Source organism: Festucalex cinctus, chromosome 19 (assembly GCF_051991245.1).
Source record: "Festucalex cinctus isolate MCC-2025b chromosome 19, RoL_Fcin_1.0, whole genome shotgun sequence".
NCBI classification, from domain to species: domain Eukaryota; kingdom Metazoa; phylum Chordata; class Actinopteri; order Syngnathiformes; family Syngnathidae; genus Festucalex; species Festucalex cinctus.
Window position 1 is genome coordinate 16,636,165 of NC_135429.1, and position 18,029 is coordinate 16,654,193.

At 44.5% G+C, this 18,029-nt stretch overlaps 1 protein-coding gene across 3 annotated transcripts in view; it reads right to left on the reverse strand.

The window, feature by feature from the left end:
* Window positions 1-18,029, reverse strand: part of anln (anillin, actin binding protein) — a 50,497-nt gene that overhangs the window by 31,148 nt on the left and 1,320 nt on the right. The window contains exons 1-3 of one of the 3 annotated variants that reach the window (XM_077506845.1): window positions 8,688-8,871; window positions 1,680-1,830; window positions 1,177-1,605 (exon numbers count right to left, since the gene is read on the reverse strand). In XM_077506845.1, the coding sequence (XP_077362971.1) occupies window positions 1,177-1,605; window positions 1,680-1,830; window positions 8,688-8,696 (589 nt within the window). In that variant the 5' untranslated portion in view covers window positions 8,697-8,871. Of the gene's footprint in view, window positions 1-1,176; window positions 1,606-1,679; window positions 1,831-7,816; window positions 8,027-8,687; window positions 8,872-18,029 lie in introns of those variants that run through there. The other 2 variants (XM_077506844.1, XM_077506846.1) reach the window with 2 other exon arrangements.

Below are 18,029 nucleotides of genomic sequence, written 5' to 3' on the forward strand. Positions count from 1 at the left end.
TGTGAATCGTGATACGAATCGAATCGTCAGGTACTAGGCAATTCACACCCCTAGTATTGTGACAAACTTAGTTAAAGTCGGATGCCTGTTGAATGTGGCAAAGGATATATGTACGGATACGGAAGGATTTAACCGGTGTGCCAGCCCCATGATACAATGACACAGAGTTGGAGGCTTTCGCTGAATTTCTTTATCAAAAGTCCCGGTATTTTGAAATTATGGTATGCTGTCATGATATACGTAGTACTTTAAAGCGCTATATAAATAGTGTTGTTCCGTTACTGTTTTTTGGCCCCAGATACTGATTCTGATACCCAGGTTTGCAGTATCGGCCGATACCGATACTTAAGGTTTTTTTTTCCTCAACATGAAAAAGCTGTCCTGCTATTGGGTCAGAGCATTCAAGGGCCAATAAGATATCTTAGATCAGCATGCAGTGATCATGTCACATATCAGTGAACAAGATGCGGCATCCAAAATCCTATATTAGCGTTGGAATTAATGGTATCGGCATGTTACTTGTGAGTACTCACCGATACCGATACCACTGTTTTAATGCATAATCGTCGCCTCTGCCGATACCAATATCGGTATCGGAAAAACACTATATATAAATAAAGTAGAGCTGTCAAACGATTAATTTTTTTAAATCAGATTAATCACATCTTAGAATTTTGATTAATCACTGACTTAATTTTTTCCCCAACATGTTTTGCCCGCTAAATTTGAAGCGCACCTGTTATGTGTTAATTTTTTCGACATTTAATGTTATGAGGACGTCTTCAAAAATTATATCCACTGCACACGCTCATCCTGCTTTTTCTAATCAATTAATTATTTGCATAATTTAAAATGGGGAAAAAATGACCTATGGCATATGTAAACATTTATTAAATGCTTTACTTTAATGCATGTAGTTATGTTTATTGCTCAAACTCCAACAGCTACCTTTAATGTAACCATCCACTGGCGGTCAAAATTAATACTGTGATTAATCTGTGGTAATACAATGATTAATGCAATATATATATTTTTTGGATTAATCAATTAGTTAACGCTTTAACTTTGACAGCACTAAAATAAAGATAACTTGACTTGGTACAGTACTTGGTGCGATTAGCTAACAATTTGTTTTAATGAATCAACTTTAAGAGACAGTTTTAAAAAAAATCTTACCAGTCCCATCCCAACATTTTCTTTGTTCGGCAAGCTTCTGTAAACGTGACCTCATACTAGTGGCAGGGGGACCTGAAACTTCCACCGGGTCTTCCACGCTCTTCGGTGCAACAGGACTAACAGGAACGATGTCAACGACTCTGGACTTCTGCATTTTGGGACGAGCACCCACAGAAATCTTTTCTGATGCTGGCTGGACATTTTTCAACTCTACTGGCTGGGCCTGGGCAAATAGTTGGGCTTCAGTCACCCCTGTAGAAGATTTTGGTTGGACACATGAAGGAACGATAGGGGGCTTTTTGTCTGTTGGGGGATCTGGGAGCACAGAGGTTCTAGGTTGTGTCTGACTCTTTTCTTCCTCTACAGGCTTCACATTTTCTTCTGAGCACCTGCGTTTGGATGGAGACGGTTTCGAGGATGCCTGAGAAACTGGGAGAAATTAAAACATAAATAAGGGAACTCTGATGAAGTAGTCAGTATGGGTAATTTTCACAAAATCATACCTTCAGGGATAACCGTTTCAATGATCACACCATTTGTATCAGCTAGAGGCTCCCTCGGTCTTTTCACCATCTGACGCTCTACTGCATTTGGTCTTCCTGCCATCTTTTTCTGTAGGTTCTCTCTCCGAGCCCGTGTCCGCTCCAAAAGTTTCTGATTTCAAAATGTAATAATTACAAAAGAAATAAATAACATATACATTTCCACAAAGGACATAATAAAACAACTTCAACACAACAGTACTGAAAGTAGAGATAGACCGATATGCTTTTTTCAGGGCCGATACCGATTCCGATTATCGGTAGTCAAGGAGGCAGATAACCGATATTTGAAGCCGATATTCATTTGCAGTAAAAGTTAAAATGTTGGCACCAAATTTTTGAATAATGCAAACCCTAACCGTTCTTTACAATGGATTCTCACACTGCACTTTTCATTTTACATCCTTCTATCTGCAATAAGACGTTGGTGGCGGGGGGAGTTAAATGTGGGGGCCAATGTGACATTACCTTTTATAGCATTTGGGATACTTGTAGTTTTATTCTATAAATGTTATATTTTTATATTTTGAAGTAATAGGAGGAACCCTGTCATTCAAAATGTGCATCAGCTGTGGCATTACTTATTACTACAGCAAAAAAATAAATAAAAAAAATTCCATGAGAAAAACTATTCATCCCTGAACACCATACAGTTCTTGTAGACCTTATTATAATTATTGTTATTGTTACCATATAGACAGTTTTGATAAGCTGAGGATCTTAAATCGAGAACAGCAATATCATGCTACTCCTCTCTACAAGAGAAGTCAAAAGACACTTCATCATGTAGTTTAGTGCCACTTAGGATGCCCCAATCAACGCAGAAAAAGGTAGAGTAAAATAACTTGGTTATAATAATAGTAAGAATAACTTGGTTAAACAGACATTGTTGCGGTGGACCGCTGCCACTTTCTGCTGTTTAATGTGTTTTACACTTATAGACACGTGTGTGTATATGGGCCCACTATTCTCTCACTACTGTACTGTACTGTATCACTTAATGGCACAGATGTACTTGTCTAAATAATAACTGGGCTGCAACATTGCTAATTCACATTAACAAGCACTGTCTTAGCTGTCCACATGAATAGTTACTAACACACGAGAAAGTTATACAACACACCAAACATGAGCTCATTATTCAAAGTATGAGGCACGTAACGAAATTACATCACTGAACATTAATTGCAGCCGACTACGGCCGTAGATGTTACATATTAGTGGCATCCATTGAGAGGATAATGTCCCAACTCACAGCAGACATGACGTGAAAAGAGAGACAAAACAAGCAAATAAGCACACTATACTTTAGTGCACTTCTCTACTAATGCCAAACATACGGAAGAGAACACGTTCGTGTAGTTAAACGGTGTTTGAGACACTTAATTAGTTACGGAGCGGACTTTAACGAGGTGCACAACGAGCTGTCAATCAAATCGACGTCGAAGCTTAAGGCACACAATGGCAAACCAGTGCGACAAATAAACGCTATTTAGTGTCACTGTGGCATCTCACTGCATAATAACCGCTATGCAACAAGTAGTGGACGTGACCCAGAATGCAATGTGTGCGTCACGAGAGGTAAATATAATGACATTACTCTACTCTTAACATGGAACTAGACAATATAATAATGACAACTGTTAATATTTGGAACCTTTCTAACAAACATTATTTACTTAATTAAGTGAAAATGTGTGTGATTCCCTCCCCGAGTAGTTCAAGTAGCGAATTAGCTACTGGGTGTTAGCCTACATGCTAAGCTGAACACACCACTGTTAGCTAGCGGGGATTCAATGCAAGGCAATGCAGCTCCATTCATATAGTGCATTTAATACACAACATAATTCAATGTGTTTAGCTTATCATGGTGAAACGATCGGCGGAGTCTCTTCTCTTTTAACTTACCTTCGAAGCATGTGTCTGTCGCGTTGTGTCCGTGGGTGCGTGTGTGACCGGCTACTGTGATACAGGCATACACTACTGATTGGTTCTGGCTCTTGCACGGCTAACCAATCAAATGCTGCTATGGGCGTTACATTGCTGGAGTTGGACTCCATAACAGACAGAGACGCTCTGGGCTGTATTCGAAGCGAAAAGACGGAGTTTTAAATGGATCGCTCATATCGGCCGTCAGATTAATAAAACAGACCGATACCGATATGTACCAATAGGTCAAATATCGGCCCCGATTATCGGCCTATCTCTAACTGAAAGTACTCAACAGTTGATGTTACATTGTTTTTAAGTTAGAACTTTTCACAAAATTAAATATCGTGTGTCGGAAACAGGCAAATGTACGCCCGACCCTTGTACCATTACCATCACTGGGGGTGTGCTCAAAAAATCGATACGGCAATATATCGTTGCGAGCTTCATTACAATACATGTATCGATACGCAGGCGTCAGAATCGATATTGCTCGTTAAGTTTAAATAGGCAGTTAACGTTTGCCTTTGCAGCTTTCATTGTACCTAAAAAATAAAAAAACAGCAGTGTCTTTGAAGTTAATTGCCTTCAATTAATGCAAAAAGAGCTCACCAATGATTGCACACTGTCTTGCTAAGAAATATTAAAGCAGAGGAAAAATGTCAACATTTATTTACTTGTAAACTTAAAATGGCATATGTGTCTTAATGTACCAATTTTCCTATATTTTGTAAAAAAAAAAAAAACGAAATAGAATGTGTTACATGAAAAAAATAATGTTTTTCCCCCAAAATATTTCAAATAAGCACATTTTAGAGCTGTAATTTTAATACTTTGATATTTTTGCTCATATCGGCTCATGCCTATTAATAAATTTTCACAGTGTGTTCCTTGCTCTGCAGTGTGTACACATTTCGACCAGGCATGCCGCTTGGTGGTAAACCAGAAGAGCTACTAACAACAAAAAAACATTTTTGTCATCCAGCATAATAAACATATCCTTTAGGTATACATATGACTGCTATTATAAAATGCAAGTAAATTAATGTAAAATATCGGGATACGTATCACCTTGAAGATCATGTATTGGGATACATATGTATTGCGATACGTATCGTATCGTATCATGACCCCTGTATCGTAATACGTATCATATCGTGAGATTGGCGGCAATACCCAGCCCTAACCATCACTTTGTCTCAAACAGCCATTGACATGGTCCAATAGTCTGATTAACAGCACACTTAGGATTAGCGATAAGTAGTATATGTGAAATTGTATTTTAGACATTAAGTCATGGATGGCAGAAAATTTCCTGCAGCTCAACCAGGACAAAACTGAGGTTTTAGTCATCGGTCCTGAAGGTCAGCGAGAGAAACTTTGACCTAAACTACAAGATTTTAAACCCTCGCAATGTGTAAAGAATTTGGGCGTCATTTTTGACGCTGAGCTTACTTTTAATCCTTATATTAAAAATGTAGCCAAGATTGTTTTGTTTTGTTCTTTTTTAAACACCTTTTATTGTATTATGGATGTCCAGCACTTTGAGTTGCATTTTGAATGTATGAAAGGTGCTATATAAATAAAGTTGATTGATTGATTGACCCGCTCCCGCAAAAGTGTCCACATGTCGGCAGAACCAATCTAGAGATATGGACGATATTACAGTTGGATTTTATCCATTTTGAGATTTCCTACACAAATAGCCTCCTTGAGGTCTCTAGTTTCATTTCCAAGCAGCACAAAAGTCCAACTTGTAATAGAAGTGTATGAAAATAAGCATTTATTAGACAGTACAGTATGCCTCATAACTAGAGTTGGGTTTTTTTAGCCTTGCAGGCTAGCATCGCGTCTTGCGCAACTGTTGAAAAACAACGCGAATTTGCTCGCCTCAAAAGTAATTCACAAATGATATATATAAATGTTGTGAGGATAAGCGTATCCGCTAATGCAGGGGTCCCCAAACTACGGCCCGCAGGCCGGACTCGGCCCGCCTTCAAATTTGGCCCAGCCCCCTGAACAATACCAGTTGGATGATACCAACAAAAACTGTTAAACCATCACATTTTCATTTTCTTCACGTGACCAAAAGCATTTCAGATATCACATGATTCACATCCATGTTAAGTTAGCAAAATAAAAAAGCACTTATCCCAGCCACATCAAATGGCAATTAATTTTTTAATCGACACAAAATTATTAAAAATTTCCCCCTGTGGTAATATGATCTAATTTAAGCAAGAAAGAAAATATTACAAGGAGCAATAATAAAATAACCAAACTTTGGCTGATGCTGCAGAAGATGAATTGTAAGCTGAGTGTGATCTTCAAAGTTGAGGCTGATTTAATCTCTTGAGCAGTCAAACTTCCAAAACATTTAAATCAGATGTGTCCAAACTACGGCCCGGGGGCCATTTGCAGCCCGCCGTTCATTGGCCTGCGACATATGCTAAAAATGGCATTTGACTCAGCGCAAATAAAATAAACAAAACAAAAATGTTTGGAGATGGTCAAAGTAAGAAGGGAGGGTATCGAAAAACTGGTGCCATTAAAGGTTATTTTAGTTAACTAAAACTAAAGAAAAAAACTAAAACTAAAATTTAAAAAAATTATTGTTACCGGAATAAAATAAAAACGAAAATGCTTTTTAAAAAACAAAAACTAACTCAAACTACATTTTATGTTTACAAAACTAACTATAATTATAGCAAACATGTCCTTCATTTTAGTCTTTGGTAATTAATTTAATGCATGAGCCTTTGGGGATGATTTTAAATGTGATTTTTAGTGGATTTATTTTGATATAAACCGGAATAGTGACGTTTGAAAGTATGTCACACAGAAGTGACGTCATCTCGCAGCAGCCAATAGAAAAGTGCCTTCAGATGACGTTGCTCCCATGGTGTTTTTTTAAATATTGCGCACAAGTAATACACATTTGAATATTTGAATAATAATAATAATAATAATAATAATAATAACACTGAAACTAATAAACTAAACTAAAACTAAGCATTTTTTTAAAAGAACTAAACTAATAAAAACTAACAGAAATACCCTGAAAACTAATTAAAACTAACTAAAATGAAAAATTCCAAAACTAACTATACTAACCTTACTGCTATATTACAAATAAATTGGTTTATATACTGTAGCATTTTTCTAAATATGCAAAAGGACAAATAAATTATTCGTACAATGTTTAGGACTAAACGCAATTCCTCTTCATGACATTATGTGGCCCTTGCGTCCTGATTTTCTGTGTGTGGCCCTCAAATGAAAAAGTTTGGACACCCCTGATTTAAAGGGTTAAAATCTCGGCCCATGGCCTTGCCTACTATTGGAATTGACTTTCCACTGATATTTTAACAGTTCCTGAAAATTATAGGTTCATGTCTTTTTCCTAAGGTACTGGTTGCTCTGGACATTTGAAAGATGTAAGTACCAAAACGTTAAACCCCTTTTTCTCAAAACCAGGGATTTCAAGCTTTCAACATTAAAACTGCTGTAACTTCTTCAATTTTTGGAGATACATCCATGTATTATTTATCATTTTCAAGGGAATTAAGTGCAGAGCCGGTCACATATAATGATAGGTAGCACAATATTGCTTTCAAGCCTTTTCACTAAAACAAACAAAATGTGTAAAATGTAGACGTTAATGGACATTCTGCTGCATTATCTCCCTCATTGTTCAAAAGCATGACATCAACTGCCTTCATAAAATATACTGTACCTTATACAGTACAGTATGTTTTATGAAGGCAATTGATATTTTTTGCTGTGACCGGCAACTCTCAGCGCTAGCGTTATTGTGCCGTAAACGGCTCTGATTAGACAATCGCTGGACCGAGTCGTGCACTGGGCGTGGTTCCTGTCTCACTTTGCCCTGCTTGCCCCCTTCTGTGTCTATTTTATGAATTAGTATTTAATGGGATCGCGAAAATTTGTTACTTGTAGTTCTCTCGCGATACACGGCAAAATAGCGCTAAATATCGAGTTGTTGGTCACGGTAAAACATCAATTTTTAAAGCATAATGACACACATTTTCACAATAGTCCATTTGTAATTCAAAATATAAACACCTACAACTCTATTTTATGTTACAATTTGCAGTAGTCTCCTCTGAATTGCAAGTTTGCTAGTTAAGATACGTGTTTCTACTCACCTCCGTAAAAGGATCCATTCTGGGCGCTAAAGTGTTGGCGGAATGATTTCTAAAAGCTCAATTACACAAAAATGTCCAAAAAGTGTGGTCGAAAGGAAGCGAATCGAGTCGAGTCTACCGACTAAGCTTCTCCTCTTCCTGACTTCCCCTTACACGCCTAGATCTGTACAAAACAACTTCTGTTCAAATTCGAATTTTTAGCGCCGACGTACTGCGCAGAATCCACCGAAGGTCTTTCTACCAATCACAAGGTAGGACACCGCCTCTCTAATACAGAATCAGCCAATTGAAAATAAGCGTCGTTTAAAAGGGAAGTTGGGGCGGGGGGTTAGGTAGATAGGTAGAGTGAGAGGGAGAGAGAGAGAGAGAGAGAGAGAGAGAGAGAGAGAGAGAGAGAGAGAGAGAGAGAGAGAGAGAGAGAGAGAGAGAAGAGAGAGAGAGAAAGAGAGAGAGAGAGAGAGAGAGAGAGAGAGAGAGAGAGAGAGAGAGAGAGAGAGAGAGAGAGAGAGAGAGAGAGAGACACACACACACACACACACACGCACCCCCGCACACGCACACACACACACAGACTGACGTCACTGTCGCCTGATTGGCATACAGAGATAGGCGTTTCTTTTTCAGTGATGTGGAAATAAAGGCATGATTTGTTAACATGACAACAGTCAAAGGATCGCGAAAATTACATTAAAAAACTAACGTTGTTAGGTGGAAAGCTACATTCCGATTCTTATGGGATTGCAGAGCGGAAGGAAGACGTTACAAAATGGCCACATATTTATCTTTATTTAGTGGAGAAACCACTGAGCTGTGTATGGATAGTCCATACACGCCCGTGCAAGCCGTTGAAGCCACAGGGCGGCCATCTTACCACTCCCATCTCGCGAGCAGACTACAGTACTGTCCGTCCGTCCGTCCATCCATCCATCCATCCATCCATTTTCTTAACCGCTTACTCCTCACTAGGGTCGTGGGGGCGCTGGAGCCTATCCCAGCCAGCTTCGGGCAGTAGGCAGGGTGCACCCTGAAATGGTTGCCAGCCAATTGCAGGGCAATTTGTAAGAGTTGCCACCCTAATGGGGAACCGCGAATGCTATTTTTAGACCGCATGGCCACGTGACTTCAGCAGCTTTTTTTTTTTTTTTTTTAATTGCACAAATGTTTCAAACATCAATATGAAAAACAAATATATACATTATGGCTTTTGTTATAACATTAAATTCTATAAAGCAAAAATGAAATAAAACACGTACAAAAAGTTCAGCAGCTTAAACCCGGAAAGATGTCAAGAAAGAAGCTCGCTCATTGACAGCAAAGCAAATTAGTGCCAGTTTTGTACTCGTTCCTCTCCGGAAAATCAACATGCTGAGTAAACACAGCTGTTGTAGAACTTGCAGAAACCACTCCAGACACTACCACCATCCACATATGAAGGATGTATTCTTTATTTTTTATTTTTTTTTATTTTTATTTTTATTTTTTATTTTTTTTAAAGAGCTCAGAATTGTTCATTCGGTAGTCTTACCGATTCAACGTCTTGTCATCATTGCTCTTTTTTTTTTTTTTTTTTTTTTTTTTTTTGTGTGTATGTGTGCGTGCGTTTGCGTGCGTGCGTTTGCGTGCGTGCGTTTGCGTGCGTTTGCGTGCGTGCGCGTGCGTGCGTGTGCGTGCGTGCAAATACGTATAAATTTATACTCATTCGTTCACCTAAAACCTTATAAATATCCCATTACCCTTCGCCTTAACCAGGTACTTCAGAATCTTGCCAGAGTCGTGAGATTTAAATGGTCAGGAGACCAGAGAAAAGGTCAGAAAAAAAAAAGAAATAAAGAGAAAAGAAAGGTAAATCAAAGTGAAATCCAGCACCGACCAAACACTTCATGCCTTCCCCATGATTACAAAATCAAAGTCTTACGCCAACCCCGGAAGCCTCTAAATTCCAGCAAATTTAGCGAGATCTCAAGAGCCCAGAGGAAAAACTAAAGAGAGGAAGGAGGGAAGGATCGATAAGGCAGAGTGAGATCCATAGAAGCCAGTACATCCAATCCATCAAAGTGAAGTCCAGCACCAACAAGACCCCTCCTGCGTGGTTACAAAACCAGAGTCTTATGCCAACCCCAGAAACCTCATACTTCTAATAAATTAAGATCTCAAGTGACCAGAGGAAAAACTAAAGAGAGGAAGGAGGGAAGGATAGATAAAGCAAAGTGAGAACCACAGACACCAGCACCAACTGATTCAAGGGGCTGTGGGAGGGAGAGGGTACTTCTGTTGAGTTTCAGTAGATGCTGGTGCGACGGATCTGGCATGCATAAGGACCACCACCAAAGAAAGAAGCCGTCAACCGCGGTCCAGCAAAGCGAGCACTCCCCCCCCCCCCCCGGAATCCCCAGGCCGCGGCAGCACCAAGGCCACCCCCAAGCCACCCGAGCGGACACCGGTCGGCGAGCCGACCCAGACACCCGGAACACCCCCGCCCCAGCCCTGGCCCACACCCCCGAGCCCAAGGCCGCAGAACGAGGCCCAGCGGGCCCCCACAGCGCCCCACCGGTCCCCAGCCCCCATCCCCCCACGACCCCCCCACACCCCACCCAAACCCGCCATCCACCACGACCCAGGCCCCACCACCCCCGACCCCCAAACCCCCGAACACACCCCGACCCCCAGCACCCAACCCCCCACCCACCCATACCTCCACCCCCCCCCCAAACAAGCCCCCCCCCCCCCCCCCGACGGCCGCCACCCTCCCCCACGAACCCGGCCCCCCGCGAGAACCCCCCACCCCCCCCCGGAAACCGGCACCGGCAAGATGTGCCCACCCCACCTCCAGCCGCGCGAGATTTGCACAGCGGCGGGAGGGGGGAAGCAGAGGAGGAAGCACCAGGGGAGAAGGCGGAACACCAGAACACCGAGCCCGGTGGGGAGAGGCCCCGGTCGTCACGCCAGAGTACTAGTGACACCTAACCCTGTTACTGAGTCCGCCAGCTCGCCGACTGGCGAGCTCTACCCTTACACCGTGAATGTGGCCCCACCCAGTGTATATACAAGTGTGTGCGTGTGGTGCATTAAAATTGGGAGCAGGTGAGTCGGAGCAGAGGGAAAAAATTTCCCCTACTCCGACACACCCGTATCCCCCCCAAAAAAATGAATATGTATATGTGTGGTGCATTAAAAAAGGGAATGGAGGGACAAAGTGGTGGGGCAGGGACACAAATGGGGGGGACCACAGCGCTGCCAGGCACTGCAGCCCATCCCCTCTGATGGCTCCCCGCCCCAACTCACCCCTCCCTTTGGACGTGAGGTGCATTAAAATTGGAGGGGAGTTGAAGGGTGAAGACGGTGTTTCCACCCTTCCCCACCCCACCAAGAAATGTGTTGTGTGCCCTATGTGTATATTTACAAAGTGTATAGTGCAAGCTAGTGAAGTGAGTAAGAGGAGCGACCAGCGGGGCCTCACCCAACCCGGCGGGTGTAGGTGGCACGCCCGCCCCCCAGCACCCCCACCCCCACCCGCCCCCCACCTCATCCACCCGGCACCACAATGGGCGGACAGCCAGCGCAGCAGGGCTACCGGACAGCCCACCGGCCACCGGAGCCCGCCCGGGGCGCCAGGAGTTATACCGGAGTGGGGCAGGCCCCAAACCCTCGCCCGGCCCCCGGAGCCCGACGCCCGGGCCGGGGAGGGAGCCCCAGGCCCAGGGAGAGGGAGGGGGAGGGGCCGCAGGGCAGACAGGGAAGGGGGGGGGGAGACGACAAGAAGGCGAAAGGGCGGCTGCAGGGCAGGAGGCGGGGGGGGGGGAGGAGGAGGGAGGGCGACAAGGGAAAAGGGACCGGGAGGCAGAGGAGGATGGGCGGGAGGAGGCGAGGAGGGAGAGGCGACGGGGGGGAGGAAGGGGGAGGGGAGAGGGAACCACGGGGCACACCGGAGGCCCACCCACCCCGAACCGCGCCGCCGGGCACGGAGCAGCGGACCGCGCCGGGACGGCACCGCCCCGGGCACCAGGGGAAGCACCCCAACACCGCACCCCACAGGGGGCCCAGGGAGCGGCCAAGACGCAACCGCCACCGAGCAGACAACGGGGGGGGGGGGGGGCAGAACCACCCCCGCCCGACCACAGGGGACGGCGTCAAGAAAATTGACTAATTAGCATGCAGTAACACCAAGTGTTGATGCTTAGTGCCCACTAGAAATAGATCTTAAGGAGTTATTGAGTATAGTGTCGTATAGTGTGGTATGCTCGAGCCCACTAGCAGCAACTAGGTTCCTGACTATATAAAAATATTTATATTAATTAATTATATTAATATTTTTATATAGATGTATTCTTTATTTGTTTCCCAAAGCCAAATATTCAGTCATGAATGTGAACCGGTTTCAACTTGTGCGGACGTCCAAAAGAGCAGTTTAACGCCAGCGAAGTGAAGCCTGTCACCTTCAGCTGGAGTAAACATTTTGTTGGGGGACATTCCCAACAAAATATAGCTTGTTGAAACTGGAGAATGTCAGTCACAGTCACATAAGACGACGTGTTGAGGGGGAGAAAAAAACAACAACTTTACCTGTGGATCATGGCTCGGCTCTTTTCCTCGTCTTTTTTAGCCCTCTACACGCAAATCATCTCTTCAATTGAACACTAGTATGTTCTTCGACGTCTATACCAGTCAACTTGGCAACAGGGATATCATTCTCTGACAGAATTAGTATTTAGCGCTGTCGACATCTCGCTCGTAGACTGTTTACATCCGTTTAGCACAGGGTTGTCCAAACTTTTTCATTTGAGGGCCACATACAGAAAAGCCAGAAGGACGCAAGGGCCACATAATGTTATGAAGAGAAATTGTGTTTAGTCCTAAAAATGGTGGTTCTGTTAGTTCTTATTAGTTTAGTTCTTTAAAAAATGCTTAGTTTTAGTTTGGTTTGTTAGTTTCAGTATTAGTATTAGTTTAAAAAACCGTGTATTACTTGTGCGCAATATTTAAAAAACACCATGGGCGCAACGTCTTCTGAAGGTGCTTTTCTATTGGCTGCTGCTAGATGACTCACTTCTGTGTGACATACTTTTAAACATCATTACTCCGGTTTATGTCAAAATAAATCTACAAAAAATCACATATAAAATCATCCTCAAAGGCACATGCATTAAGTTAATTACCAAAGACTAAAACGAAGGACATGTTTGCAATAATTATAGGTTGTTTTAGTTAGTTTTGTAAACATAAAATGTAGTTTCAGTTTTCGTTTTTATTTTATTTTGGTAACAATATTGTTTTTTGAATTTTAGTTTTAGTTTTTTCATTAGTTTTAGTTAACTAAAATAACCTTTAATTGCACCTGTTTTTCGATAACCTACTTTCTTACTTTGACCATCTCCAAACATTTTTGTTTTGTTTATATTATTTGAACTGAGTCAAATGCCATTTTTAGCATATGTCACAGGCCACTGAAAAATGGACCGGCGGGCCGCAAATTGCCCCCGGGCCGTAGTTTGGACACCACTGGTTTAGCATGACTAGCCCGCCGAGTTTGATCTCCTCGCTAGACCCGTGAATATTAATGAGTCATTCACGGATTGACGGACCTTCCGTCACTGTTGAGGAAACGCCCACCTCTGGTGACATATTTGAGCGTTGGTTTATTGGTAATAATATTGTTAGGTAAGAGTAATTATTATATTTGTCTGTTTGTTTTGCAGACTCAATTATAAGTCTAGTCAAGTCCATTTAAAGCCAATTCCAATTCCTATCTCCAACGCCCTGTCAATCAATGTATATTTCTGGTGATCACCCCCTCAGTAAAGGTTCCTGAATCACATCCTGGGGTCCTGTCTCTCTGCCCGTGCTCTGACCGCCACACCGTCATGTTTCCAGTTACTCCCTGAAAGAATCAGCTTCTTCCTATCAGCTCCACGACTACTACTACTACTACGACTACTACGACTACTATTACTATTACTACTCCTAATAATAATAATAAGTTAAAATGTCTGCGATTGGCTGGCGACCAGTCCAGGGTGTACCCCGCCTACTACCCAGAGCCAGCTGAGATAGGCTCCAGCACTAAATGTCTCATTTATGGTTCAAACTAGTGTTGTTCCGATACCATTTTTTGGCTCCCGATACTGATACCGATACCCAGCTTTGGAGTATCGGCCGATACCGATACCATACCGATACTTAAGTTGTTTTTTTTCATCAACATGAAAAAGCTGTCCTGCTATTGGCTCAGAGCATTCAAGGGCCAATAGGATATCTTAGATCGGCATGCAGTGAACATGTCACATACCAGTGAATGTCGTGCACCAGCAAGACACAAGATGCTGCATCCAAAATCCTATATTAGCGTTGGAATTAATGGTATCGGCATGCTACTTGTGAGCAGTCACCGATACCGATACCACTGTTTTAATGCAGTATCGGCAGGGCCGGCGCTAGCCATTTTGGTGCCCTAAGCATAAATGTTTTTTATGCCACGGATGCCAGCCTCACGGGCTGGGGTGCTGTCTGGCAGCACAGGACGGCTCAGGGAAGTTGGTCTGTGCGCGACAGGGTTGATCACATCAATGTGCTGGAGCTTCGGGCGGTGCACTTGGCACTCATGCACTTCTTGCCATACCTGAGCGGACGGCATGGTCTCATACGGTCGGACAACACCACGACCGTGTTTCACATAAACCATCGGGGCGGCGTCAGGTCCGCCCGTCTGTTGGAGACCTCCCAGCACCTTCTCAGGTGGGCTGCTCCCCGTCTGGCCAGTCTACGGGCCACCTATCTGCCGGGGGTTCGGAACCAGCTCGCGGACTCTCTCTCCCGTCGGGGTCCTCCTCCGGGAGAGTGGCGCCTCCACCCAGAGGTGGTGCGCATGATTTGGAGCAGCTTCGGCACGGCGGAGGTCGATCTCTTTGCCTCCGAGGACTCGACCCACTGCCCACTTTGGTTTTCCCTGAGCGAGGCCACCAGCCCTCTGGGTCTGGATGCACTGGCGCAGCCGTGGCCAGAGTGCCTTCTCTACGCCTTTCCGCCGCTCCCTCTGATATTGCTGACGCTTCAGAGAGTTCTTCAGGAGGGGCACACGCTGTTGCTGGTGGCCCCCTTCTGGCCGGCCCGGACGTGGTTCCCCCTGCTCCGTCAACTGTGCTCCGGCGAGCCGTGGCGTCTCCCCGACAGGGAGGACTGTTGTCTCAACAGGGAGGTCGGGTTTGGCATCCCGACCCTCGGCGCCTTCGCTGGTGTGTTTGGCCACTGAGGGGCCCCAACCGCTGCTGACCGGCTGTACAGAGTCTGTCACGCGGACCATTCTTAATGCGAGGGCACCGTCCACTCGGCTACAGTATGCCAACAGGTGGAAGTTGTTTGTGGCGTGGTGCGGAGAACACGGGGTGGACCCTGTTTCGTGTTCCATTCCCGCTATCCTGGATTTCTTGCAGTCCCTCCTGGATAAGGGCAGGTCTCAGTCGACTCTGAAGGTGTATGTGGCAGCTATTTCTGCCCGGCATGTTGGTGCTGATGGCAGCTCCGTGGGGCGCCATGAGCTGGTGTCCTTGTTCCTCAGAGGGGCTCTTCGTCCCCGCCCGGCTCCTCGGGTTCCGGCATGGGATCTGCAGTTGGTGCTGGACGGCCTGTGCAGGCCTCCCTTCGAGCCCCTGGCGGGGGCGGACCTTCTGTAGGTGTTGCGCAAGACTGCACTCTTGCTCGCCGTTGCCTCCGCCAAGCGCGTCAGCGACCTACACGCTTTATCGGTTAGCCCTGAATGCCTGCGATGGCACCCGGATGGCACCGGCGTCACTCTGTGGCCAAACACTGCCTTCATTCCCAAGGTGTTGTCTGGCTCTCGTTCTAACCAGACTCTACGGCTTAAACGTTATGTACCCACTCCTGCTGATGGCGGGGCCAGGCCGGAGCTCTTGTGTCCGGTGAGAGCCTTGCAGTGTTACATTGACGCTACGGCGGGCATTCGTACGTCTGCCCAGCTTTTTGTTTGTTATGGTGGTCCTACCAAGGGCTCCGCTCTCTCCAAGCAGCGCTTGTCTCACTGGGTCGTGGATGCCATTCGCTATTCCTACCTGCTGTCGGGCCGCCCCCTGCCGTCAGGGGTACGCTGTCACTCCACCAGGAGCATTGCCACGTCTTGGGCCGCCCTGGGGGGTGTTTCCCTGGAGGATATCTGTGCTGCTGCCTCATGGGCGACGCCTTGCACCTTCTCCAGGTTTTATAGCGTGGATGTCGCCTCTCCCCATCCGCTTGGCGTGATCTTGGGTCCTGCTGGGGCTTCTCAGCGAGGTTTGTGTCTGAGATCCCTCGCGACTACGCCGGTATTAGTCATTCAGTGCTTAAAGCACCGCCTTCTGGCGGTCGGGAGGGACGAAATAGAACGAAAGTTACAACTGTAACTACGGTTCTATGAGTCCCGGACGACCGCCAGGGCGTCCTGTCGCTCGGAATCCTCGTGTTCACGCGAGAAGATTCCGTAGGAAACGAACCTTGGGTGACACCGGAACTTATACCCTTCTAGGGTCACCCAGGGGTCACAGGTGACTAATTTGGTATGCATTACTCGAACTGCGCATGCGCGAAAGGAACATTCAGTGCTTAAAGCACCGCCTTCTGGCGGTCGTCCGGGACTCATAGAACCGTAGTTACAGTTGTAACTTTCGTTTTAATGCACTGTATGAAATCTTGCGAAAAAGCCAAAGTGACCCATTGTTTGATAAAGGAAATGCCAGCTGAGAAGGACTGCACTCCGACCTGTTTTTGAGACATGGTCAATTATGTGAATGGTGCGGCGTATGTTATCATGCGATTGTCTGTCCTTGAGAAAGCCTGTTTGGTCTTCATCTATTAAGAATGACATTGCTGCCTCCATTCTTTTATCTAAAATTGAGGCAAACAGTTTATAATCCATGTTTAGGACGCTAATAGGTCGATATGATTTACAGTCTAATTTCTCCTTTGCTTCCTTGGGGATCACTGAGATAAATGCTTCCCTCTAGGAAGATTAGTTAAAACAATTTTTTTAGCATAGGTAACATTGGTTCCCTCATCTCCTTAAACCACTGGGCCGAGTAGCCATCTGTACCGGAAGATTTTCCTGATTTAAGATTTGAAATTGCCCTGGTAATTTCCAAGTCTGAGATGTCACCCGTGAGAGTTTCATTGTTTTTCACCTAGAGAGGGGAGGTCCAATGAATTAAAAAAATTCCCAATTTTGCCAGCGATCTTTTCGTCTGGTTGAGTATGCAATGATTTATAATAGCTTTCAAATGCATTTTGAATGTCGTTTAAATTAGTCATTAGGTTTTTTGTAAGTGGGTCTCTAATTTTATAAATTGATCTTGCCTCCTGTTGCTTACGGAGTCTCCATCACAAAAATTTTGCAGCTTTAGGTCCCGCCTCACAATATCTTTGCTTCATAAACCGTATTATTTTCTATACATCTTCCATGTAAGTTTTGTCTATTTCTTGTTTAATAGTTTTGACCGATACCAGAAGTGAAGGGTCTCTATTAGAACTATGCAATTTCTCCAAGGACCGGAGTCTAGTTTCTAGGTCAAGTAAGCGTCTGGCTTTCTCTTTTTTTTTCAAAAATGCCATCATGGCTATGATTTTACCTCTCAGGTAAGCCTTAGACGCATCCCACAATATTGCAGGGTTCACCTCTCCATTGTCATTATTGGCCAGGAACATTTTAAATTCCTCCCTAATCTCTGCCTTAAACCGATTATTTAGCATTTCCTCATTTAGTCTCCAAATTGTTTTTCTTATGATTCCATCTAAGTGTAAATTCAAATACAGACTAGCATGATCCGAGGGATCTTTCTGACCAATAGTATATAATCTTTTACTCTGTGCCGGTCGCAACGAAACATAAAAAAAATAATCAATCCTAGTGTGAATGTTATGGCGAGTGGAGTAAAACGTATAATCCTTCTCATGAGAGTGGAGGTCACGCCAAACATCTCTTCATCCATCCATCCATCCATTTTCTTGACCGCTTATTCCTCACAAGGGTCGTGGGGGGTGCTGGCGCTTATCTCAGCTGGCTCTGGGCAGTAGGCGGGGTACACCCTGGACTGGTTGCCAGCCAATCGCAGGCCATACATCTATTAAACCTGAATGTGACATCATACTGTTTATCCGAGTCCCAGTGGAGGTTCTTTTTCTCTTATCATTAGTTGTGTCCATTTTGGGATTCATCAACACATTCAAATCCCCTGCC